This window comes from Sapajus apella, unplaced genomic scaffold (genome assembly GCF_009761245.1).
Source record: "Sapajus apella isolate SASKATOON/1434 unplaced genomic scaffold, GSC_monkey_1.0 scaffold21, whole genome shotgun sequence".
Classification (NCBI taxonomy): domain Eukaryota; kingdom Metazoa; phylum Chordata; class Mammalia; order Primates; family Cebidae; genus Sapajus; species Sapajus apella.
This window is the reverse complement of record NW_022436961.1, coordinates 15,465,192-15,491,030: the sequence shown is the minus strand read 5'-3', so window position 1 is coordinate 15,491,030 and position 25,839 is coordinate 15,465,192. Positions and strand designations below refer to the sequence as shown.

Sequence of the window (25,839 nt, the reverse complement as noted above, 5' to 3'; positions counted from 1 at the left end):
CATATGTCTTTAAAATATTTATAGACTATCCTTTATAAAAAAAGAAAAGTTTTCTTAGGAGTAGTTATTCGTATTATGAAAGTATTTACAATATTCTGAAAAACAGTTTCCTCCACTAAAATGACAATGATTTGATACAACTTCTAGATAAGAATCAACATGTAAAATGGGTTGCGCCTATACTGTCCTTGGCTTATAGACTTTAGTTTGGTGATTATTAACCCTGGAATCATTAAGTCATTTCTTAATCTGGTATGATCATATTTTGTGGATTATGTAATTTTTAAAATTAATCATATCTTTATAAAATATTTTTTTCAGAGCCCAGTGACTTGATTGTAAAAATTTACAGAGCGGAATCGTATGCTGGTCTCCAAGAGTTTAAAGCAGCCATAGAAGATTTAAATGCAGTTCTTTTTCAACTTCCAGATTGGCCTGAGGTAAAATTACTGTTTTATATTTGTATAAATTGTAAAATTTCAACTATAGGGGACATGCATTCATTCACAGTTATGAATTTTAACAAAGTAACTAGTTGACTCCAAATAAAATACCTAGTGCTCTAGGTATGTAGGCTCAGCTGGGTATAATGCCTCATTCCTGTAATCCCAGCACTTTAGGAGGCTGAATTAGACCGATCACTTGAGCCCAGGAGTTAGAGACTTGAATGTTCTTTAGGCTCCTCTGATGTTATTTAACTAATAATCTCTTTCATTCTAATCACATAAGCAAGGCACATTTAAAGTTTACCAGCTGACACTTTGTTGGTGGACCAACCCACAAAATGAATTTTTGGTTTATCAATAGTAATTAGTAGGATTCTAATTTTTGTCATAGAACTTGCTGAACTCACATTATGAAGGAGAAAAATAAAAGACAAAATAAGGGATTTCTGAAAATTATCATGTCTATAAGCACTTTCTTAAAAAATAGCATAGGCAATTATAGATTCCTAATAACTTGGAAGACATTTACCATACTGACCTAAATCTAAGACAAAGTTTTCTTTACATTTTAATGTTTCTTTAATCTTGATGCATTCTTAAAGTCAGTATAATTTTATATACAATTTTCTTTTCCCTCAAACAGTTCTTATTAAATACGTATTTAAATCAAATAATTTCTTTAAAATGTGGGAACATGGTATTTCTGATCTTGCCAAGCTCTGACTTGCTATGGAACTTTGGTCAAAAAGTCATTGTCTGGGCCTCAGTTCCCCTATTAGTACTTCTCCAGGGTAGTGTGTAGTTATGCCTTTAAAATGCTTTGGCCTCAATTATTCAGAATTTCAAAATATGCATTTTTTTTTTTTTTTTTCCTTTTGAGACAGAGTCTTGCTCTGTCACCCAGGCTGGAGTGCCTTGGTGTGATCTCAGCTCACTGCAATCTCTGCCTCCCATGTTCAAGTGATTTTTGTGCCTTAGCGTCCTGAGTACCTGGGATTACAGGTGCACACCACCAAGCCTGGCTAATGTTTATATTTTTAGAAGAGATGGGGCCTCACCATGTTAGCCAGGCTGGTCTTGAACTCCTAAACTCAAGCGATCGTCTTTCCTCAGCCTCCCAAAGTGCTGGGATTACAGGTGTGAGCCACTGTGTCTGGCCCAAAATCAGCATTCCTGAACAGACTCTTATTTTTCTTTACTTGATAATGATCTCTTAAATAGCGATTCATATCACAAAAATTTTATATATGTGCTTTTATTGAAGGTCTACTTCAGGAAAGGAAAAGTACTCCACGATGCTGGTTTTTTAGGTGATGCCTTACAACTCTTTCTTCAGTGCTTAGCCCTTGATGAAGATTTTGCACCTGCAAAGCTGCAAGTAGAAAAGGTAATCAGTTTACCAGCAACTGTAGTTCAAGGTAGGGCTAGGAGACAAACAGGTTTAAAAAAATGCTAATAAAAGTGGGAATAAGAACATATGTAGTAAATAAATCTAACTTACGAACAAATGTGACAATTTGAGTGATTTTCAGGTTCATATACTTAGTGTATTGAGTTCTTAGTGAAATCTAAACATTTCATCCACAGATATGTCAATGCATTTTTTTTGGTTAATTTAGTTTCCTAATAGTTTGTTCAATCTGAGCCAGTCTGATGGACCTTAATGAAGCATTGCTGTCACGATGTTCCTGCTCAGAAGCCTTATCGACCTGCCTTTTGCCTTTCACTTCAGGTCTAACCTCTGCTTACTCCCCAGGATTGCCAAGTTCACTTGTTTTGCCTTATTTTTTTCAATACTCTGTATGCCACTTTCCATACTTTGTTCTATTTGTCGTGTGTTAGTAGTTACTAATTTTTTTTAAATAGGGGAGGGTACAAGGAAGGGAGCTGTTTGATGAAATGACTTTGGGAAGCATTGGGTTAAGCGAAGTTAATCAGGTTTCTTCAGAACATCTCAGAGCTTTTGATATACCTACATGAAATAAACTAGTATTCAGCTCTTGCCAGACTTACTCACAGAATATCTGGAAAGAGTAGGGTCTTCAAAAAATTTTTTAAGAAAATCTATGCTAATACAAATTCAGGGTCCCAGTCATGATGCTCTCCTCTATATACTCAACACATGCTACATTATGTATCACAGTTACAGTGTTTCTTAGAGTGTGGCTTTTTGTCAGAATCATGTGGGGTTCATGTTAAACCTTAAAGAGTCCTGGGCCCACCAAGTACAAGTCTTTGGAATCAGAATCTCTGAAATTGGAGCAGTCGTTTAAGAAACATCCCAGGAGATGCTTATGTACCCTGAAGCATGAGAACTTTGAGATTATTCTCAGATTTCAACTCCCTAAGGAATCCAGCTGACATTGGTATATCCTCTATGAGGTTTGTTTGCATATACATTCTAGCCCACTGATTTAAGAAAAAAATGTTTACTATTGTCTGTTTTCTGACTTTTCCATGTTCATCACTGTTACTTTCTTGTTGAGATTGCAAACTTTAAGAGCATGTGTTTCTGCATTTTGCATGCTGCCAGACATTCTTCTATTTCTGTATCTATTTGCTGGTTGGTTAATAGGATCAGGTGGATGCAAAACAAATGATGCTTTAAAATATTTTGTTTTTCTCCAATATACTTTTTCTAAGCTGAGGTATAATTTACATATAATAAAATGCTGAGTGATTTTACTTTTCACTGAGTTTTGAAAAACGTATATACCTGTCTAACAGCATCCCAATCAAAACAGAGACTATTTCTATCACCCTAGAAAGCACCTTCGTCTCCTCTCCAGTAAATCCTCTATCCCTGCTCCTAGAGGCAATTACTATTCAGATTTCTGTCACTGCAGAGTAGTGTTGCTTATTCTAGAACTTCATAGGAATGGAATCATACAGTATGTACTCTTTTGTGTCTGGGTTTTTTTTTTTTTTCACTGAACATAATATTTTTTAGATATATCTAGTCTTTTTTTATTGTTGACTAGGTATTCCATTATATGAACATAATGGCATTTGTGGTTTTCAGTTAGTAGTGATTTTCATTTGGATTGTTTCCAGTATTTTTTCCTGATATAAATTAAGCTGCTATGAGTATTCTCGTACAAGTCATTTTGTGGACATATGTTTTTACATCTCTTTGGCAAAAACTTAGGAGTGGAATTGCTGGGTTCCAGGGTAGATGTATGTTTAATACATTTTTTAAAACACAAGAAATATAAATGTGTATATACAGATTTTTAAATGTTTGCTTATTAAATGGAGTATTTGAGCACCTACCAAAGATACACACTTTTATCTACATTGCTTATATTTCCATGAATGATTTGTGATTCATTCTGATTTTTGTGTATTTGAAAGATAACAACTGAAAAACTGAACCTCCAATTTAGACTTTAAGAAGTATGTGCTGTACCTATAAATATAGATTATTTGACAAGCAAAAATATCAGAATTCCTTTCATTTTATTCTTGCCACGTTCTTCTCCTTTCTTAACTTACCCTGTTTCTGTTGGAGTGTTAGGTGTATTCCTGAGATAAGCACCCAGAAATTTGATTTCTCCAGCTGTCTCCCAGTTAAATTCCTAGCTATTATAGGAAAGCTGCCATTGGATGCCCCTAACCAAGTGTTGGGCAGCAGTAACTGCCCACACAGGTTAGTTGTTCAGTGAGAGATTAAATTGAGGGTAAGTACAGGAAGTTGTGTAGTTTTGTAGGTAGAAGTCCAAGGTTTAGTTCACATTAGTGCTTCAAGTCCAACCTTATAAATATACATTGAAGTGAACAATAAACTATTTAGATAGGATAGGGCTCACTAAGATTCAGAGATAGATATTTAATATTTCTTTTAAGATTTTTTAATAGTCCTTTTATTAAAAGGTCAACCTTTACCCTGATAACTACTCCCATGCCTTCCTTTCAAAGTTTTGAATAGTGTTTTTGCGGGTGATTTGACTCCGTGAGGCACACCTAGTTTTGCAAGACTTTTGAACTTACATGTTGCTTACCTTGTTCCTCTCCTGCTCATTAAAAATAATGCCTGCTACAAACTTTCTAAATATTCTTAATTAGGTAAATTTATACAAAATAATCCTTAACAAAATATTTTATATTTTCTACTTTTAATATTTCTCTTGCAGATTTTATGTGATTTATTATTACCTGAAAACTTAAAAGAAGGCCTGAAGGAATCTTCCTGGAGTTCATTACCGTGTACTAAAAACAGACCTTTTGATTTTCCTTCAGTGACGGAAGAGTCTCAGTCTCCCAGTGAGCTTAGCCCAAAGCAGGTACGGGGTGAGACGAGGTTATCATGAATTTAGCATATCTATTTCTTTACAAGTTAAGATCTTCATTTTCCTAGTTTCAAGTACTAGCATCTACTTAAGTACTTTTAACCTGGTTAGTTATCTTAGTAGAATTTTTTCCATAGCCTTTATTTTACACTAAAATCTTTTATGTAAAATATTTGCTGATTAGTCACTATTTTAGGTCATGTGAATGTCAGAAAATATTTAGTTCTTCAAGAAATATGTATAGAACATTGCATTTATGTTTCCTCAGGATAGGAACAGCTGTGTTAGAGCATGACTACTTTTAAACCTCATTATAACATAAGTCAGCTTGATTTCTACGGCTGTGTAAGTACAGGCATCCCTTATATCTGTGAGAGATTGGTTCCAGGACCTCTCACAGATACCAAAATTCAAGGATGCTCAAGTCCCTGATATATTAATAAAATGGCACAGTATTTGCATGTAACTTATGCACATCCTCCTGTATGCTTAAATCATCTCTAGGTTACTTATAATACCTAATACAATGTAAATGCTATGTAAATACTGTATTATCTAGGGAATAATGACAAGAAAAAAGTCTATATATGTTCAGGCTTTTTTTTAGAATATTTTCTATTCCCAGTTGGATGAACCCACGGATGCAGAGCCTATGGATACGGAGGGCCAACTGTGCTGGCAAAAATCATTTACTTGTCACAGTGTTGGAATCAAGTTAGTGCTATTAAATGAACATTAAAATGAGCATTATAAGGCATTGAAATTTGATTTCAGTTTGATACTTGGTGAGAGGAATAAAGGATAGTAAAGAAATACAGTTACCTTTGTTTATTGTATTTTTGTAGAGTGAAGACATACCAGAAGTCACTTCAGAGCCCGTCAAAGGAAGTTTAAACCGTGCTCAGTCAGCACAGTCTATAAATTCAACAGAAATGTCTGCCAGAGAAGACTGTTTAAAAAGAGTGTCCTCAGAACCTGTTCTGTCTGTTCAAGAAAAAGGTGTTCTGCTGAAAAGAAAGTTGTCTCTTTTAGAACAGGATGTGATTGTAAATGAAGATGGAAGAAATAAGCTTAAAAAACAAGGAGGTAAAAATTTTGCTCTACACTTATATAAAATAAATTTAGTCAGAATAGCCTTTAAAATTTTTCCTAAAGAAGAAACCCTGTGTCTTTGTTTTAATAGAAACTCCCAATGAAGTCTGTATGTTTTCATTAGCTTATGGCGATATTCCAGAAGAATTAATTGATGTCTCGGATTTCGAGTGTTCTCTCTGCATGAGGTAAGCATGTAAAACTTTACAGAAGATGAATGTTTTATATTAGTATAAATAAAATACAATGTAGTTAAAGGTAATAATAGACAATGTAAAGTAACAGAATGCTGGAATAAAAATACAAAGACATGAATTTTAGTCCTGGGTTTACCTTTCATGCCTGAGCAAATAACTGAATCTCTGAACCTCAGGTTTTCTAATTTAGAAAGTTGGGTCAGTCTTTGCATAGCATGCATCTCAGTGTTATAAAAATCACATGACTTCAGTATAAAAGGAATCTGGGAAATTATAAAGCACTAAGAAAATTATAGATATTATTATTGAAACTTACCTATCTCTATGGTTTTAAATTTGGGTAAGAATTCTAATTATATATTTTATGTATATGATCCTATCTTATTAATATATATCAACTATAAAATCTTTTTAAAGTAACATAAGGATAAGGATTTCCATTATCCAGAATTCTATAATTCTAAAAGACTGAATGTTTGAAATAACATTTCTCATTTAAATGAATTGTGTAGGATCAGAAGATTTTTATGGAGGCCTGGTGCTGGTCATATTAGGCTGGTAGAAGTTAAATTCCTGAGCAAGTCTTAATTCTGAGCCTTGCTTTCTTCACCTGTGAAGTGAGAGGATTATATTAAACAGTTCCTAAAGTACCTCTAAATCTATTTCTAGCAAATTCAGAAATACCATGTTTCAGAAAATAAGTAAAACTAGTTTTTCTGCAGTGTTTGAATAATACATTTAATATTAAGCCTAATATTATTTCTTTATAATTCAACTGCATTATTTATTAGATCATTCTTTGTATGAGTTTTACAGTGTAAGAGTCTTTTAAGCCTATTAAGGAATCATTTTTAAGTTGTTATTAAAATGGGAATCTAAAGGCTCTACAAAAGCTAATAATTATTAATGATGTATTTTACATTATTTTGCACAAAGTCTTGGAAATCTGGTATATATTTTATATTCACTGCTTGTATCAGTTTGGACTAGCCACATTTCAAGTGCTTAGTAGCCATAGTATCCAAGGGCTGTGGCATTATTCAGGATATCTCTAGGGCCTTGGCAGAAGGCCTCATTGATGGAGAGCTTTTAAAACATTCTGAGAGGCTATGGTTACATTTATTACTGTCCCTTCCCTCCTTCCTGCCTGCTGGGCCCTCCTTCTTCCTTTAAATAGAGATTAGTGTTACAGTTCTATAGTAGTGCAAGCTTTTCCAATAAATAGTTTAATATGAAAACTAACAGGTATTTTGGTTGATTTCAGGTTGTTTTTTGAGCCAGTAACAACCCCTTGTGGACATTCGTTCTGTAAGAATTGTCTGGAGCGTTGTTTAGATCATGCACCATATTGTCCTCTTTGCAAAGAAAGCTTAAAAGAGGTAAATATTTGTATATGTGTCTGTTTATTGGTCTTAAGTTTGGCAGCATGGTTTAATTTCTGTTCAGCCATAGAAATAGTGATGATCATGTTCAGAATTACATTCTGTATGCTGAGTGACTAACAAGGATAATGTTTTACTACCCATATGCTAATATTGGAGAAAATTGAGGTTGAAGAGGATGGAGGGAAAGAAGACAGATACTCAAGACCAAACTCCTTGTGCTTAAATTTTTTTTTTTTTTTTTTTTTTTAAACAAAAGTGAATATGGTTAGTCATCTGGTTAGGGATAAGTTCAATTTTGGTGATGACTATATTGGGGAAACATTATTTTCCTGCTTCCAACCCTCAATAATAAGCCAGATTTGTAGACTGTTTCAGATTCCTTAACATCTGGAACAACTTTGTTCAATAGAATTTTCTTCATTGATGGAAATGCTCCATATCTTTGCTGTCTGATATGTTAGCCATTAGCCATGTATGCCTATTAAGCTTTTAAATGTGGTTAGTGTGACTGAGAAACTATATTTATATTTTATTAACTTAAATTTAAGTAGGCACATGTGACTAGTGGCTACCACATTGGACAGTGCAGCTCTAGAAAAGTGGTAGACTGGAAAGAAGAGAGGTAGGTACAGCTTTCTATACCCTTTCTTTAGAGTCAGTCAGTGATCAGTACTAATAACCTGTGATAGGAAAGTAGCTAGGTCTCAGTGGGTGTCTTCTGTAATTGATGGGAAGACAGCACCTTCTTAATCATGCCTGAGTGACTGTAGATCACCTACAATCAGGCTAAAGCCTGTGATTCTGAGAGGCAGTTGCAGTGGTAACATTGATTAGGGAAAGTGATTCTGTCTCTGATGATTGACAGGATTGCTTAAAGAAAAATATCTTCCAAATATGAACCAAAAAATTAAAACCATTATGGATATACATACAGTATTTTCTATATAGAAAACAACTCAGTATGGATGTCATAATAGCATGTCTGTTATTATGTTTGATATGTATCTTACATATATAACAAGTTGTTATGTAAAACAAAAGCATATTCAGAGTATTCTCAAAATTAGGAAACATCAGATAAATTTATTTTTAAAAGAGTTTATTAGTTACATTTTCATGTAATATGCTCAATGTTTTTAAATGAAGTACTCTAAATATGCTGTTTTTCCAGACTTCATTTAGATACTCCCGAGGATAACTATGATGCTTGTTTTTCCAGATTAACTATTAGGTTGGTGCAAAAGTAATTGCAGTTTTTGGCATAATAGTAGATCCATTGCTTTAATTAGAGATATTTCTTCTTTAAAAAATAGACATTGAAAAATACATTAAGCATATTTTAAAAAGTATAAATGACATACTATTTAACAATATCCAGTGTCCAACTTTGAAGATACCCTTCATGCATAATATAATTTGTAAATTCAAAATACATATACTTTTAAAAATATTGGTATGCTTTCAGTTTTACATTTTTCCTATTTGTCATTTTATTTTGCTCATTTTTCCATTTACATCTGTTTTAGATACATAATTTTTATAGCAGCATAATAGTCCAATGATTTAACGCTTCCTTCTTGTTGGATATATAAGGTTTCTTGTTCTCTTTTTTAAATATACCATGCTTTCTCCAACATCATTTAAAATTAATGATTGTATGCATCTGACCATTTCCTTAGGTTAAATTTTGGGAGGTAAATTATTGGATCCAAAGTCATATATTTATAAAGCCCTTAAAACCAGTTGTTTGATTGCCTCATCCCCAGAAATGTTACATTGATTCAGATTCCTATCAGGCATGTGAGAGAAGCTGTATTTCCCAAGATTTTTAAACATCTTTGTTAATTTAATAGAAAATGATAATGGAATTGCTTTTGTAATGTCTGTAATTTGATTAATTTTATGATAAACATTAATCGGTGTGTATATTTCCTGCTCAAGGGGCACCTCTCTCCATGCTCCCCTGATCAGCAACATCTGTCACTTGAGAACTTGTTAGAAACACAGATTCTTGGACCCTACTCCAGATGCTAGGGCTCTGTAGTCTGTATTTTAATAAGCCCTGATTCATGGTCAACTTTGAAAACCACCACCAATTTCCCAATCTCTCACATTTCCTCATCTGTTCTTCACTGGATAATGACAAAACCCTTGTTTTTACTGACTGCAGATTCAGGGATGGCTTTGTCTTGTGATTGGGAGACAATCCTCACTAGTTTTGTGAAATAAATATGTATTGGGCTTTTTCTTTGTACAAAGTTCTTTGCATACACTCTGACCGTGTCCCTGGCCCTACCCTAAGTAATTTTTAGTTTAACTACAGAGATGTAATGTATCTGTGTACATATACTACACTATACAATGCCTTCTATGTGGTATAAACAGTAAACTATGGGTTCTTGAGTTAGAAAAAAATAATTAAGAGTTTTTGAGAAAGGTAAAATTGGAGTCAGACCTTGAAGGATAGATACGTTTTTAATAGGCAGGAGTGAGAGAGATGGCTTTTATAAGTTGGAATAGAGAATGACACAAAAATGCATGAGGATAGTACTTTTTCAGAGTATTTAGGGGCAGTGTAAATGTACGATTTTATATAGAGCTGGGGTGGATGGATTGTATAGGAAAAGCAAAATCTTGATAAGGGTCTGAGTGATAGTGTCCCAAGAAACTCACCTTTCTTGGGTTACTCAAGGACAGAATTGAGGTCTGCTGCTCTACTCAGTAGTGGGTGACAATGGAAGAAAATCTGAAAGAAAAATTATCTAGAGACTGTCTGAAATTGGGAACAAAACAGATGTTTTGCTTTTCTTCAATAAGGCAAATGTGCTGTTTTGCCTTATTTTATTTATTCCTTATCTCCTTTTTGTTTCTCAGTTAAAATGATAGTTTAGTACCCATGAGCTGTCAGATGGAAAAGGAAGATGTTATGGAAGATGGCAGGGCAGGGCCCTCTGTGGCTAACAGAGGAGCTGTGGTCACAGCAGGAAGCAGTTCTTCTGGACAGGGCTTGGTTCAGGTTGCAGCCAACTGTCTTTATTGCACTTGAGCAAAGCCTCAGACAGGTTTTTTTTTTTTTTTTTGCTTAGCATCATCTACTGTAATGTTCCCCTCACTAATAAAATTAATCCAGAATTGACGGTATAAGTATGTAATAAAGGCTTTAATATATCAGTTAACTGTGTTGCCTTTTTAATACTGTAGGAAAACCACTGCTGGAATGTAAAATAATATTGTCTTTTAGTATCTAGCAGATAGGAGGTACTGTGTCACACAGCTGTTGGAAGAATTAATAGTGAAGTATCTGCCTGATGAACTGTCTGAGAGAAAAAAAATATATGATGAAGAAACTGCTGAACTCTCACAGTAAGTTTCTTCTCATAAAAAAAATTATGAACGGCTACCCTTTAATAGTAAGGAGAAATCTCACCACAAGCTGGATCCTGTCTTTAGTTCTCAGTCTAGTCAAGAAGTACTGGTCAGTTTCCGCTGTCCTCAACAGACAGAATTTTATATGTTCACTTGGTAACATCCGGATGTTTTATAGGGAGTTATTGACTCAGCTCTGTGGGCTGAAGCAGTATTTTAGGCGGGGGAGGAATTTCCTACAGTGCCATCAGGCAGTGGAATGGGAAATAGAGAGGGGGCGCTGGTGACAGTGACATTGATGGTAATGGTGGCTCTTATGTGTCATGGTAGGTTGGGCAAGAGGAAAGCTGAGGGTCAATAACCTAGATTAGCAGGGGATTTGCTGTCACATGGAGGCCTGGAAAGAGGCTTTCCAAACTTTGAGATCTGAGACTGAAGTTGGAAGAGAGGTCTGTTCAGGGCCAAATCCTCAATTAATGAACATACTGACTGGGAGCAGAACTGAGTTGGTGTCGGGAGGGTGAAAATCTTGGAGGCAACCTTGGGATTGGGTAATGCAGACCACTCTGAAGAGAACACAGCAGCTGATGGAGCTGGGTAGGCGGGACCAGGCATTGCTTGTCCCTTTTCTGTTTTTGTTTCCTGTTTTTCTTCCTCTCTTTTCCCTAAATGTCTTTCTCTCTTTGACCAGTCACTTGGGTCTCTTTAAATTTTATTCATGAGTTTTTAATTTCTTTATTTCTTTTGCTTTCCTTTAATTCAGCACACTAAAGAACAAAATTATAATTTTATATGCTGTTTTATTTAACAACTTTTTGTTACCATTATTTTTCAAAATATAAATTGAACATTTTATATGTTACTTTCTAACAAAACTTATGCTTGTAGACTCTCCTTTTTCAACATGTGCCCATCAGATGTCTTCAGTAGTCCAGGGGCCTTCAACAGAAGAAAGATTTCCACTCTTTATAGAAATAGATATTGTTTTGTCTTCTCACAGAATTGATATTTAACTATGTGATTTATAAAATACTGTGATGTGACAATTATGAACCTTTTTGATCAATGCTGAAGCATCTAGATTTAAGAAGAAGCAGTTACACTTTTGAAATTTTAAACACAGTGATACAACCAGCCTGCCCACAGAACAGTGGTAGACTCAAAGGACAGATGAGGTAGTCACACAGAAAAAGAGCTGCGTGTTGGAGAGAAAAGCATCAGGGGGTTCAGCTGCTGATTAATGGGGCTGTGTTTTAAAACACATATTTTAAACATGTTTTATGAAATACTATGTTTATATAAGTAATTGATGGTCATTTTGAAAAAAAAAAAAAAAACAAACTCAAAAATACAAATCAGCATTTAAAAAGCTGTAATCTGCAACCCTGCAAAGGGAATCAACTATTGGCATTTTGGCATGTATATTTCCAAACTTGAATGCAGTATGTATAAATAAGCTTTAAACAAAGATGGGATCATGTTATTCATGATCTATATCGAAAACCTCCTTCTCTCATTAATATAAACATTTCTTCTAATTCAGTGTCATACACATCATCTTTTAATGGAAATACAGTATTCCATTTTATGGATGTACCATAATTGATCTTACTAGTCTCTTATTTATGCTTCTACATTTTGGTTACTATCCACATTGCTACAGTGAACATTCATCTAGCACTTGTCCACTCAAGTCTGAAAGTAAGCTGGTTGGTTCCAAAAACATGAGCGTTTCCTACCAACGACATAAGGTGTCTGTCTGTAGCCATGTTCTTTAGCATGCTTGTGCTGTTTCAGACTGTTTCCACACTACCAATTTTCCCATACCTTGAACAGGACTGGGCATTGCCTTTATCCTTTTCTTGCTTTCTACCAGTATGGCAATGAAAAATGTTATATCACTTTAATTACTTGGAAAAAATGTTATCTCATCAGAATATGTTTTCTGATCTTACGTTTGAAAATATTTTAATGCCAAAGAATTTTTAATTATTTGGTCTTTGTCTTGTGGGAGTTCGCTTTTTCTTGTTATCTAAGAGTATGAGTGTTTGGATAAAAGATATTTACTGTCATATGTTATAAATAGCTAAAACAGATTTTTAATATAAAATTTTATTTATAATAAATTATCTTGATTCATAAAGATACTTAGTTCTGTAAGATAATCTGGTGTCTTAAAATTCAATGTACTCATAAGTAAGAGGATCACAGCAGATTTTTAGTATTAATATTTCATCAGTGAGAGCTTAATGAACAGGGTGCTGATTCTTGTTCTTGCTAAGAACAAAAATCACCTTATTTAGAACTAATTCATTTTTTTTTTTTAACATTAGTTCATTACTGTTGTAAACCTCACTCATTTTTTTTGTGTGCTCGGTAATATTTTTCTTGTATGATCTATAATAATTAAACTGTTTCTCCCTCAGCTTGACCAAGAATGTTCCAATATTTGTTTGCACTATGGCCTACCCCACTGTGCCTTGCCCTCTCCATGTATTTGAGCCAAGATATAGATTGATGATTCGAAGAAGTATACAGACTGGAACCAAACAGTTTGGCATGTGTGTCAGTGATACACAAAATAGGTATGCTTTTTGTGAACTTAAATATTTGTATTTAGGTTAGACCTTTCAATATGGATGAGAACTTACATGTTTATGTTTCACCTTTGTTACTAATCAAGGTTTTCTTTTAGTTTTGCAGATTATGGTTGTATGTTACAAATTAGAAACGTGCATTTCTTACCTGATGGAAGGTCTGTGGTTGATACAGTTGGAGGAAAGCGGTTTAGGGTTTTAAAAAGAGGAATGAAAGATGGATATTGCACTGCCGACATTGAATATCTGGAAGATGTTAAGGTATTTTGAAATGTGCTTTTCCAACATACTTTAGTATATTCTGTTGCAGGAATTGGTACAGGCATACAGGCTATTTTCTAGGCATAAGAACTAGTTCTTATTAGAGAGCCTTACCACTGTTAACTGTGAGAATGAGCTCTAAGTTAGCCTTTTTGTGTCTTGCTCTGAAATTGTTGCACATTCTAAGAGAACTTAGAAGACTAGAACATAGGTTCTCTTTATTTCTACAGGGTTAACAACAGCCCAGTGCCTAGAATGTATGTGAGTATGTACACATGGACATGTGTGATACACATGTTAGGTACTTAACAATGGTGGTTAAGTTGAACTTTCAGCCATCTAAGTTTTGAAAGGTTTACATTTCTGCCCTGTTTTATTGAAAGTATTAGCAGTTGAAGCTGATGTAATTAGTAGACTGAAATTTGATGTAAATGTAAACACATCAAATCTTGTAAGAGTTGTTTTGTATATTAAGGTTGTTCTTGTGCCTAAGAGAACCCTCATGATAAAATAGAGTTGAATACTGTGTGAAGACCCTGGGGCAGACATAGAAAGCACTATCAGTGTACCTGTTGGTGATATCTTACCAGCGTAGGGTTTTTGTGATGTCTTTCTAGAATAGGGTTAAGTTGGTTTTTATGATACTATAAATATCAAATTGAAGGCAGTTTCTTTTGGAAAGGCATTATAAAAGCATAGATCTTATACCATCACTTGTTCATTAATTTGTTTAGGCCTTTCATTTCAGTCAACATTTATTGGATGTTGGCATTAGGTATTTTCATGAACATTAACTCATAGAATTTCCAGAACTCTATGAAATAGTAGATGAGGAAAGTACAGTTCAGAGGTGTTAATTAATTTGCCTGAGATCCTATAGGTAATGTAATAAAAATGATTAAGGCAAACTCCCCGACTCAGGCTCTGAGCTTTATCATTATGCCATTTGCCTCTCTGCTGATAAACCTGATGGTTCTGATGTTGCATGTCCTATCTTACTATAAAAATGCTATGGGACTACTTCGCCTTGTGGGGTTGGCCAAAAGTATTGTGCAAGTTGAAATTTTGAGTTGATTGATATAATCTGTGCCTTAGGCGTACTTGGTGAATGGAATCGTTTGCTAAAGGTAATGTCCTTTGTAAAGTTAGTAACCCTATTTCAGTTTTATGTAAATTTTTGTCTTCATATATTGGGTTTGATGACAAAATCACTTGAGTGTATGGCTAAATAACATAATAACATGACTATATGTATTAATACTTATAAACAGGTAGGCAATAGAATCACATTTTGAAAGTATTATAGATTTGATGTTTATAAACTTGAGTCCTCTTTGTGGTCCTAGGAATGACTGGTAATTTTTCATCATAATGTCTTCATCTATATAGTGATTTTCTTGTCCATTCTGGAAAAACTTCTCAAATTTGTTTTTTATAGCAAATTTTCTTCTTCTTATAATGATTCTGTTTTCTGTGATTTCTAATGAAATTTTAAGTTCTGTTAAAAATTATTACAGTAAAGTTTGCTTTTAAAGTTTCTACCTGCTTTTTGACGAGCTTCATTTTTCATTGCATACTCTTATTGTTATCATTCCTTGTTTATTAGAGCCTGTCATTTGTTTTCTTGAATTTTGTGAGGGTGCAAAGCACATGCTTAAAAAAAAAAAAGACTGAACAAGGCATAAGATTATTTCTTGCTTCTGTCAAGTTCAATGTATGCCAGCAAGGGCCGGAATCCTGTATTGGCGTTCCAAGACCAAAATTCTTCAATTATATGGCTCTTCTACATTTTTAAAAAATTTATTTTTTTGTGGTAAAATATATACAAAATGTACCATTTTAACCATCTTTAAGTGCACAGTTCAGTGGCATTAAGTACATTCACATAGCTTTGCTAAAAGGAGATGCTCTTTAAGCTTTAGTTTTTTCATTTCAAATCTTTCAAAAGTAAAAAGTATTTTTTTTTGTCTCTTGTGTGCTGTAGTCCTATTTTTATATTTCAAAATGTTTTCAGAGTTTCTTTGTTTTTATATGAGTCATCCTTGAAGTATGAAAGGCTGAGTCAGGCCTGGTATTTGTTCGGATGAGTTTGTATATATGAGACACAGAGCACGACCTGGCACATAGTAAGTAGGATGTAAGTGTGCATTAAAGAAATCAATATAAGATGGATGAGTTAAACTTAAATCTTCCCACCTGTGTTCTCTGAGATGACTCTTCTATCTCAAGGTAGAAGACTGATGCAGTTAATTTTACATTTGCAGTTTGGTGACCCAGTACTCTAAAGAATATACTGAGGGAGTTCCAGAGGTAGCTGTAGCCGTGGGCATTTAGAGCAGAAGTTCATCATTGTGTAATTACCCCTCTGACGTACTGGCTTTATATGCTAAGTTATTTGTTGTAGCTTTTTGTTTGTTTTTGTGCTTTGACTCAGTTCCCTAGTAAAAGATGTAACTGGGCCTGGACTCCTCCTGTTAATTACTTTCTGTCATATCATCTGCACCCTAATCACTCATCTTTTCTTTTTTTGTAGCAACTGTCACCCACTTTTTTGTTCCACTGCTTTCAAAAGCCATTGATTCATAAAGACAAAAGGAATTCCAAATTAGTGTAGACCTTTGAACCAAAATTCACTCTCAATCTTAGTCCTCCCACTTGGGGGCTGTTAGTAGCGTTCTGCAATATTGCACTGCCAAGTCAGTGAGATTACGCATAGGTCAGGCCTTGCTGTCTGTCTTTAGTATGGTCAGCTAGCCCTGCATGAGGCAGAAGTATGTATTATAGCATAGGAATAATACTCTCTGGGAGGTCAGCACTGAAGCAGGTATTGCCCTGTTGTTCTGATGCCTTTTTCCATTTGTGTCAGTTGGCATATGGATGGGGGATTAGACACAGAAGTCTTACTGACTATTGTATTTCTAGGTTGAGAATGAAGATGAGATTAAGAATCTCAGAGAGCTTCATGATTTGGTCTACTCTCAAGCCTGCAGCTGGTTTCAGAATTTACGAGACAGATTTCGAAGCCAAATTCTTCAGCACTTTGGATCAATGCCCGAGAGGGAAGAAAACCTTCAGGTATGGTGGCTTTTCTGTTCCCCTAAAGTCACTTTGATGTAAACCCAAATTTGCAAACTTTGACATTATCATTTTTTTATTGTCGTTTCTGCACTACATTTTCTTTGACCACCCCCTGCTCTCATCCCCACCTCATCTTTAGAATCATGAGTTCTCTTGAGTAGTGGTGTCTAGTACATTCCATACAAGTAGAGGCTGGAAATAGGTGTCAGTTGAGATGCCTGTAGGACAGATTGCCAGAGAGGGAGCAAGTCCTTAAGAGGATTTTTAGGAGGGGTAAGGAATTAAAAATGGGATGTTACTATCTAGAAACTGTGACTGTGAGACAACTATGCCTTCAAGCCCATCACCTGTTGCTGTTATTCTTCGACAGCAGAGAGATTTACCATTTTCTATACACTTAACAATCTTTTCTCATCTTTCTGTCTCCCAACATTTGACCCTACCACTTACTCATTTTTGCCTTTTCATGTTTAATACTTCACTCCTTATGAAACTGTTATTCTTTTTTTTTTTTTTTTGAGTCGGAGTTTTGCTCTTGGTACCCAGGCTGGAGTGCAATGGCGCGTTCTCGGCTCACCGCAACCTCCGCCTCCTGGGTTCAGGCAATTCTCCTGCCTCAGCCTCCTGAGTAGCTGGGATTACAGGCATGCGCCACTATGCCCAGCTAATTTTTTGTATTTTTAGTAGAGATGGGGTTTCACCATTTTGACCAGGATGGTCTCGATCTCTTGACCTTGTGATCCACCCGCCTCGGCCTCCCAAGAAACTGTTATTCTTTTAGTCTTGCTGGTACTTAGGGTTTACATTTAAGCGTAGTCTAATGAATGTGTATCTGGAACTTTCTGTGCAAGCAAAACTGCAAGAGGCATAAAAGAAGGGTCTGGCTCTTGAAAAATCTGATCATAGACTCACTAAAGCACTACGTTTTAGGCATAAGCATTTTTGAATTGAATTAAATGTTTTTGGTCAGAAGGTGATAGATTTTACATAGGATTGGCTGTCAGTGAATATGTGAAGATGGAGAAATAATAGATCTCATTGTAATGCACACTGCCTCATTCCCGTTTTCAAGGGTTGGTCTGCATCTGTCTGAATCCCAATTGAATCCTTCACCTGAACTTGAAACACCAACATTAGGCCATCTCCACATTTAGTATTCATTCTGTTTAGCATATTATCAGTTGTTATCTATTTGTTTTAACTGATTACTTGAATCTGATTAAACGCCACAGAAATAGGCTTTGGTAAGAACAATATTGAATAAGAAATTTTAAATGATAAGAAAAAAACAGCTTATAGAAAAATTCAATATAACTTTCCCATCATCTTCACCACCCTTGCCTTTTATTATCCTGTCCCCTATCACTGCTTTCTGTTAGCAGTGTTGTGTGAGTTAGGATTCAGGCAGGAAAGCAAAAGCAGCCACCCTGCATATTCCTGGGATGAAAGTTTTGATGTAGGATGCAGACTTTATAGAGTAGTTGGGGGAGCTGTGGGAGGGAAGGTCAGGGATGTCACCTGCAGAAGTCAGGGAATCTGCCACCAGAGATTCTGCATCAGGAACAGCCAACAGGGTGCTTCTGAAGAACTAGTGGGGAAGTGGCTATGATTCTTAGGAATCCCAGTAAGTCCCCACTACTACCTCAGGAGTGGAGGAAGGGGTTTCCAGGACCTCTCTGGAAAGCTGCTGCTTATACTTTGCAACAATCTTCCGAGGATAATGGCTTCTCTTCCAGCTTCTACACCCTACGAGAGTGCCTTTCATTGGCCAACCCTAATCTGGAACCCTATGGCAGAGGGGATTCTAGGAGACAGTTTCTAACATCTCTGGAATGCAGAAGAGGAGGTAGCGATGCTTATCTGACAGCAGACAATACACGAATGTAGAAACTGAATCTGATTCTGGAGGGGGCCTACTGAGATCAGCACTGATGTCCTAGCTCCTTTTGTCATTTTGAAGCTTTATATTTTAATTCCAATAAATAGCAATTCAAGGTTCACTGAAGGTAGCTTACAAATCTTTTTTGGAAATTTCTAGTCTTTTCAGTAGCCAGCCTTTACAACATCACAGGGACTTTTTCACTGGAGATATGTTTCCTTTTTGAACAAAATTGAAAACTGGGGCCTTTTTCTTCTATCTTTCCTAAGGTTCCATAATACTTTGAGGAAATTTTAAATCTCAACATTTCTTAATGCTTTAAATATATATCTCAAGAAAGTGGCTGCCAGCTAGGGGCATGTTGCCCCCACAGGATATTTAGCATTATATGGAGACATTTTTGGCTGTCACAGCTGGGTGGGGAGGTGCTACTGGCATCTGGTAGTTAAGAGGTTAGAGATGCTGCTGAATGTGCTATAGTGCATAGGGACAGCCACACACAACAAAGAATTATCTGGCTCAAAGTGTCGGTAGCCTGAGGTCAAGATAGCTTGCTTTAAGGCAGTGCAGTAAGGAGGAAAGAGCACATGTTGACTATGGAGTCAAGTCTAGATTTGAATCTTGGCTGTGCCACATATGAGCTGAGAGATCCTGGATAATTTGCATTATGTTTCTGAGCTTCCGTTTCCCCATTTTATACTTTACATAATTGTTAAGGACATTGGAGATAGCACCTGATGCGTAGTAAAAGTGCTCAATAAATAGTAGTTTTTTGGTGGTTTGCTACTGTTGTTATTACGTAAATCCTTGTTTTATTAATACCATAAACTGTCCATTGTTTTAGGCAACTCCTAATGGACCTGCGTGGTGTTGGTGGCTTCTTGCAGTTCTCCCTGTAGATCCACGATACCAGCTGTCAGTTTTGTCAATGAAGTCTTTGAAAGAACGGTTGACAAAGATACAGCATATACTGACCTATTTTTCTAGAGACCAATCTAAGTAACTAACTGCTTGGATCTCCCTTTAAAGTTACTCTAATCTGGCTATATTCATGGCCAGATTGTCCGCTGCCTTTGCACATCTAGTGCTGGTTTCAGAAATGTAATGAAACTTTTTTTTTCCTTCAACCTCCTGAATCGTGTGGTTCTGCAAATGAATACCTTCAACTAGGATTTAGACCACTAAGAACTTGCACAGAAAAACACGCACTGAATGTGTGTTAAACCTCTACATTGTGAAGTTGCACTATGTACCATACTCTAAAATGAAATAAGAACTCTGTATGTCTGTGAGAGAGTGTGAGTGTGTGAGTGTGTGCGTGTGTGTGTGCATTTTCTCTGGCTTTAAAATTTTAAAACAAAAAAAGCCATAGAGAGCAGAACTTGCTGAGGGTCATTTATTGCCCAGGTTTACAAGAGTAGTGATACAAGTTTTTGCAAATTGAATTTCCTCAGATATATCTGTCCTAATGCTTATATTTGCACAACTATGTAAAATATCGTGTTGAGGATCATTCTTTGTTGGAAATACTGCTCTTGCTGAACTGTCTTGACCATTGACTATGACACAGTTTCTTATTTATGTAAATACTTGCATCACAGTGACCGACAGGCATTGTATGCAGAACCTAGAGCCAGTTTTCAGGAACAATTGTAAACCTGACGTGGTACTGTGCATCTATTCATAAAACACTCAAAACTGTGAAAATATGGTTTACATTTAACTGTACATAAAGGTAAATGGATAACTCAATTCAGTACCAGTTAGTTTGTACATTTTAGGGGGCTTTTCACATTAACCGCCCATTTATGTAACTTAGAGTTTGACATGATGTGTTTGTTTAAAAAAATACGTAGTATAAACCCATTAGGGATCTGGGAGAAGAGAAGAAGTTTAATATAGAACTAAGCTTTTAAAATTTGTTTTTGTTTTTAATTCTCGTCTTGGTGCAAATGTTAGTTATGCCTTATTCATATCACAGTTAGATCACCATGCTGCAACATGGTTTATATTCATGCTGCCCTAGAAACTTTTGTAATTATTTGTTGCAAACTTGTGACTGTCCCTATTAACTTTCTTTTATGTAAGTAATTTGTAAAAGTTTCTTAAAATTTTTGCTTTTGCTTATTTAATTTTGAATAAAAGCTAAATTCCTAATACTTTTTTCTTAAATTGTAAGGTCAATGTTATTTAAAAAAAAAAAAAAAAAAAAAGTCAGTGGAAGAACCAAACTGCATATGTTAAAGAACAGATGAGTTTTTCTTACGGTTGGTGGCATTAGATATATGATCTTGATGTCACAGGATTCTTGGGGTGTCACTTTGCCAGCCAGAAACCTCTGTGGCTGGTGGTGCCTTCTGCCTGAGTATTGCTAATGCCCACTGGGCTTATTCACACTCAGCCTGGCAGGCTGTGCTTGGCTTGCACTACCGGCCCAGATCCCACACCTGCCAAGAACGTGCCAGGCACTGAGCAGTGAGGGGTATATGGGCAAGTGCATGCGGGGTCCAGACACTGCACACAGCCAGGCACACCAGCTGCTGTGGTGTGGCACCTCCATGTGAGGCTGCAGCTGGACCAGATGTACTGCATGTGGCTTCCACTGTGGGCACCCACATCTGGACGAGGGGAACCCTGTCGCACCTGGAAGCTTGGAGATGCCAGGAACTGCAGAGCTCCAAAGAGGGTGTCACAGCCCTGGCTTGGGGACCCTTTAGGTCTGGGCATCCCAGAGGGCTGCAGCCCTTCTCTCCTTGTCGCTCACAACATGTTGCGTGGAGGGAGGGGGTGAGTGGGGACATGTTTCAACCCTGTTTGTGTTACAGTTCTTTCAGTTTCACCATTGGCAGGTCCTGAGTTCTTGCTCTGCATCCAGGAAGAATGAGGTGCACCAATAACTGGAGGGTGAGCAAGGTGGAGAGGAGCCTCATTGAGTGACAGAACAGCTCTCAGGAGACCCAAAGTGGGTAGCTCCTTTCTGCAGGCAGGCCGTTCTGATGAGAGTCCAGCTTTCAGTGGAGAGAAGACCCTCAGTGGGTAGGTCCTTTCTGCAGGCAGATCATCCCAAAGAGTGTCCAGCTCTCAGCAGAGAAGAGATCTGCATTGGGTAGCTCCTTTCCACAGGTGAGTCATCTGAAAGAGTCAAGGAGACCCACAGTGGGTAGCTCCTTCCTGCAGCTGGTAGTCCTGAGGGTCTGTTTGAGTCTGACTGAATCCAGGGTTTTTATGAGCTCAGAAGGGAGAAAGTGTGTGCCGATTGGTCCATGTGTGGCCATAGGTGGATGGGGGAAGAAGCAACCATAAGTTCTCACTCTGGGCCGAGGACTCCACCTGGAACTGGCAGCCTAGCCCCCAAGCTTCAGGCCATCCCTGGCTTGAAGGTGAGGTTTTGCGAGGATCCACTCTTTTCCATCCAGGAGACTGTCTGCCTCCTGCCACCATCAGTATGCCATCCACACCAACCAGGCTGTTCCTACCAAAGGTCACCTGCAGACTTGTGTCAAACTGCCCTCAGCACCCCCTCAGCCTCCCTCCCCTGCTTGTTGGTGCCCAAAATTCAGAGGGGGCCAAGGTGGTAGGACTGTCATGTCAGCACCACCCTTAGCACATGCACACCTGGCCAGGTTGAGATAGCACCTGGGTTCAGCCTCAGCTTTGCTCCAGAATCGGAGCAGGTACCAGGAGTGGGGAGGAGCAAGAGCAGGCACTTCTGAACCTGTAGGGGATGGGAGGGCTTCCTGGGAGTGCAGGGATGCCCAGGTCTGGAGCCGTAGCTGGGTGGCTGCAAGTGTGCCCAGTAGTGTAGGGCTCCTGCCCTGCCAACTCAGCAGGGGGTGGGGCGTCCACCTGTTCCCGCCCCTACTGGCTCCAGGGAGTGTGATGCTTCAGACAGACCACTGCTGCCATCACTCCTGCCTCAGCCTCCAGAGTATTTGGGACTACAGGTGTATGGCTAATTAAATTTTTTGTTGTACAGAAGAGGTCTTGCTGTGTTGCTCATGCTGGTCTCGAACTCCTGGGCTCAAGCAATCCTGTTTCAGCCTCCCAAAGCACTGGGATTACAGACATGCACCACCATGGCCAGCCATAAATCATGTTTCAATATTGAAATTTTAAAATTATGTATACAGAAATGACTTCCTAGAGGACCAACCCTTACTGTCACAATTATGCCCATTGAGAATCTATTCAATAGTTCTGCAGAAAACATCTGAAGAGTGGGCCATTCCACTGAAAGCACCTTATCCATAGTTTCTAAGGTATAGAGATTAAAGTTTCTTGTAATAAAAATCTATTAGATGCTTGTTAAAAAATGACTTAGTAATATAAGTGAAGAATTTACATATATATAAAGACACACACATACTACATATATATATGTATATAGGCCAATATATTTCCATTAGTGTATGTGTGTATACATGTATATATACACATGTATATATATGTATATGTGTGTATATGTATACACACATATACTAATGGAAATATATTAGCCTTATTTGACTAATATTGTGATAAATGATCTCTGATTATTATTGTTTATAATTTTTTAAGTCTTTGAGTATTTTTCTATTGCACCTTTCATACAGCTTATTTTTTTTAATGGCAAATATTTTTTCCCCATTGCTTTAAGTATCTTAAGTTCTGTGATCAATAGTGTTTCAAACCAAACTAGTTGCCTTTTTTTTTTTGAGATGGAGTCTTGCTCTGTCACTCAGGCTGGAGTACAGTGGCACAATCTCAGCTTACTGCAGCCTCTGCTTCCAGGGTTCAAGCGATTTTCCTGCCTTAGCCTCCCAAGTAGCTGGGATTACAGGTGCCTGCCGCCACATCTGGCTAATTTTTGTATTTTTAGTAGAGACAGGGTTTCACTATGTTGGCCAGGCCAGTCTCGAACTCCTGACCTCAGATGATCTGCCCACCTCGGCCTCCCAAAGTGCTGGGATTACAGGTGTGAGCCACTGTGCCCAGCCTAGTTGGTATCTTCTTATATGCCTGTCCTACATGTCAAATTCTTCCTTTTTCTTCAGGTGTAACTCAGATGCCTTCACCCAACTAGTAGAACTTGGAACTTTAGAGCACTTTCTTTGGGCTTCATTTATTAACTAAATTAGACACATGAACAATCTTCTGAGTATTATTACTGGTGTCTGGCAGTTTAGACAGATTTAAGCTCCAAGACCTAGGCTGACCACTGAACAGAATTGAAGTAAATTCCAGTTAAGAAGGGAGATGGGATAAAGACGGTTCCACTGAGCAAATGTCATTGCTTTCTCTTCCTCCCTAAACCTCCCAACCCCCCCTCAAAAAAAAGACAAAATGAAACCTAATGGCATGGTACAACCAAAATCATCAGTTGACCAGTGCTTTTGAGGAGTTTCTGAATATAGAAACAGGATCAGATATATAAGATCTGAGGAAGCATGGCTTTGCAGAAATGAGAAGTGTAGGTCAAATGGGAGTAACCACAGCGAAGCCACAAACTAGGAAAGGGTATTGGAAAATGCCCTTATGGAGTCTGTGCTTGAAACAGCTGGATCATGGGACCATCTCTCCAACTTAGGCTGAGCACGAGGCGCCTGCAGCGGTGGTTCTCAGGCCAAAGCCCTGACTGTGGGCCTTGGACCAGAGAAGACCCACAAAACCTTCAGTAGCTACAGCTCCCCAATAAGTTGAGGAGCCATTTTGCACAGAGAGTGGGCTCCTGGCCTCCCTCATGTGGCAGCATGAGCCAGCGTTCACCAGGATCAACATAGGCTACCTTTGATGGAACCAACCCCACAGGGATAATCTAGAGAACAAAGGCATTCTCAAATGACAAAGTAGTGAATCACATCTGAGAAATTTTAGGAACTTTAGCACTCTAAACAAGATAACAAAATAACTTTAGATTTGAGGATGTTGCAATGCCCCAAAAGATCTGGAAATCTATAAAATGTTCCTCAGACAACTCTGTCACCATGGAAGCATTTGGTAAAGTTTGCTGAGTCAGTGAATGAATCATGAAAATAAAAGTGATAGATGAGCCCAGTAGGAGAATGAATGCAGATACAAAATGAATTAATGAGGTGGAGGGTTAAGTTTGCTTCCATTTTAGGACACAATGCAGAGAGAGAGCAAAAAACTAAAGTATGAGAGAAAAATTGAGACATGGAAGATAAATACAAAGTTTTAACACCCGTCTAATAGAAGTTTCTTAAGGAGAGTAAAAGACAAGCAAATAACACAAATTAATTTTCTCAAAGCTCAACACTAATAAAATATTCTACTTGCTTTCTTTGGGATCAAGTTCATCCATCCATTTAAAGGGAAAAAATAAGGCAAACGTACACAGACTGGGGACAAATAAAATAGCAGTAACTTAATTGGCATTGATCAGCAATGAAACGACTGGCTCAAGGACATGAATCCAAAGATGTAAATTTTCTTCCCAAGCTAATGTTTAAATGCCAACATTTTTAAAAGGATAAACATTTTTGCTAGATGAGATATTTAGAACCCAGCTTCATAAATGAACCCTCTTACAGACCTGCCTCCAAATAGCTTTGTGCCTTTCACCAAAATTAAATCTTATCCTGAAAGTTGTTATTGTTGTTCTCAATTTAGGATATTGAAAAAATATATAGGCTTCATTTCAAAAGAACATATACTTAATTTCAAAATTGGTAGGCTTTGCATTTAGCCCTCAGAAAAATCCTGTGAAGTAGGTACTCTGTACGGATGAGGAAACTGAAAAGCGAAGTCATTCATTTGTCAAAGGATCACACAGTTAACACTTGGCAGCACTGACTTTGACCCTATGCAGTCTGGCTTCACCTTATGTTGACACCAAGTTATTAGCCATCTAAGAAATTCATTGAGTGAAGGGTCTGGAAGATTGATGACTCCCTGACAGCAGGCTTTACATACGAGGGGTGCATTTCACAGCTGTGGAATTAGAACATGTTTTTAAGCATTTCACCAAGATTGTAAGTTGCTCACATTAGGATTAGCCCTATAGTTTTAGTAACAGTATAAATGATTATCTTTTTAGAAGGATATTTCCAAATACGTATCAAGAATCATTAAAATGTTCGTACTTTTTAACTCAGCTATTTGAGGAATTACCTTAGGGAAATATTTTTTTTAAAGATCCATGTGGACGATATTTATAATGTCTCTAGAAAGCAAAAACTTAGAAAAATATAATGCCTTCCATAGGTAACAAATAGAAGAAACCCAAATGAGTATTGTGCAGTTATTAAAA

General features: G+C 37.0%; 1 protein-coding gene across 1 annotated transcript in view; it reads left to right on the top strand.

Moving 5' to 3' along the window:
* Window positions 1–20,755, top strand: part of LONRF1 (LON peptidase N-terminal domain and ring finger 1) — a 32,525-nt gene extending 11,770 nt beyond the window's left edge. The window contains exons 2-12 of the mRNA XM_032288324.1: window positions 322–440; window positions 1,711–1,833; window positions 4,580–4,729; window positions 5,581–5,821; window positions 5,919–6,015; window positions 7,289–7,403; window positions 10,651–10,772; window positions 13,202–13,360; window positions 13,471–13,633; window positions 16,556–16,708; window positions 19,435–20,755. Coding sequence (XP_032144215.1) covers window positions 322–440; window positions 1,711–1,833; window positions 4,580–4,729; window positions 5,581–5,821; window positions 5,919–6,015; window positions 7,289–7,403; window positions 10,651–10,772; window positions 13,202–13,360; window positions 13,471–13,633; window positions 16,556–16,708; window positions 19,435–19,593 — 1,601 coding nt within the window. The 3' untranslated portion in view covers window positions 19,594–20,755. The remainder of the gene's footprint in view (window positions 1–321; window positions 441–1,710; window positions 1,834–4,579; window positions 4,730–5,580; window positions 5,822–5,918; window positions 6,016–7,288; window positions 7,404–10,650; window positions 10,773–13,201; window positions 13,361–13,470; window positions 13,634–16,555; window positions 16,709–19,434) is intronic.
* Window positions 20,756–25,839: the final 5,084 nt, after the last annotated feature.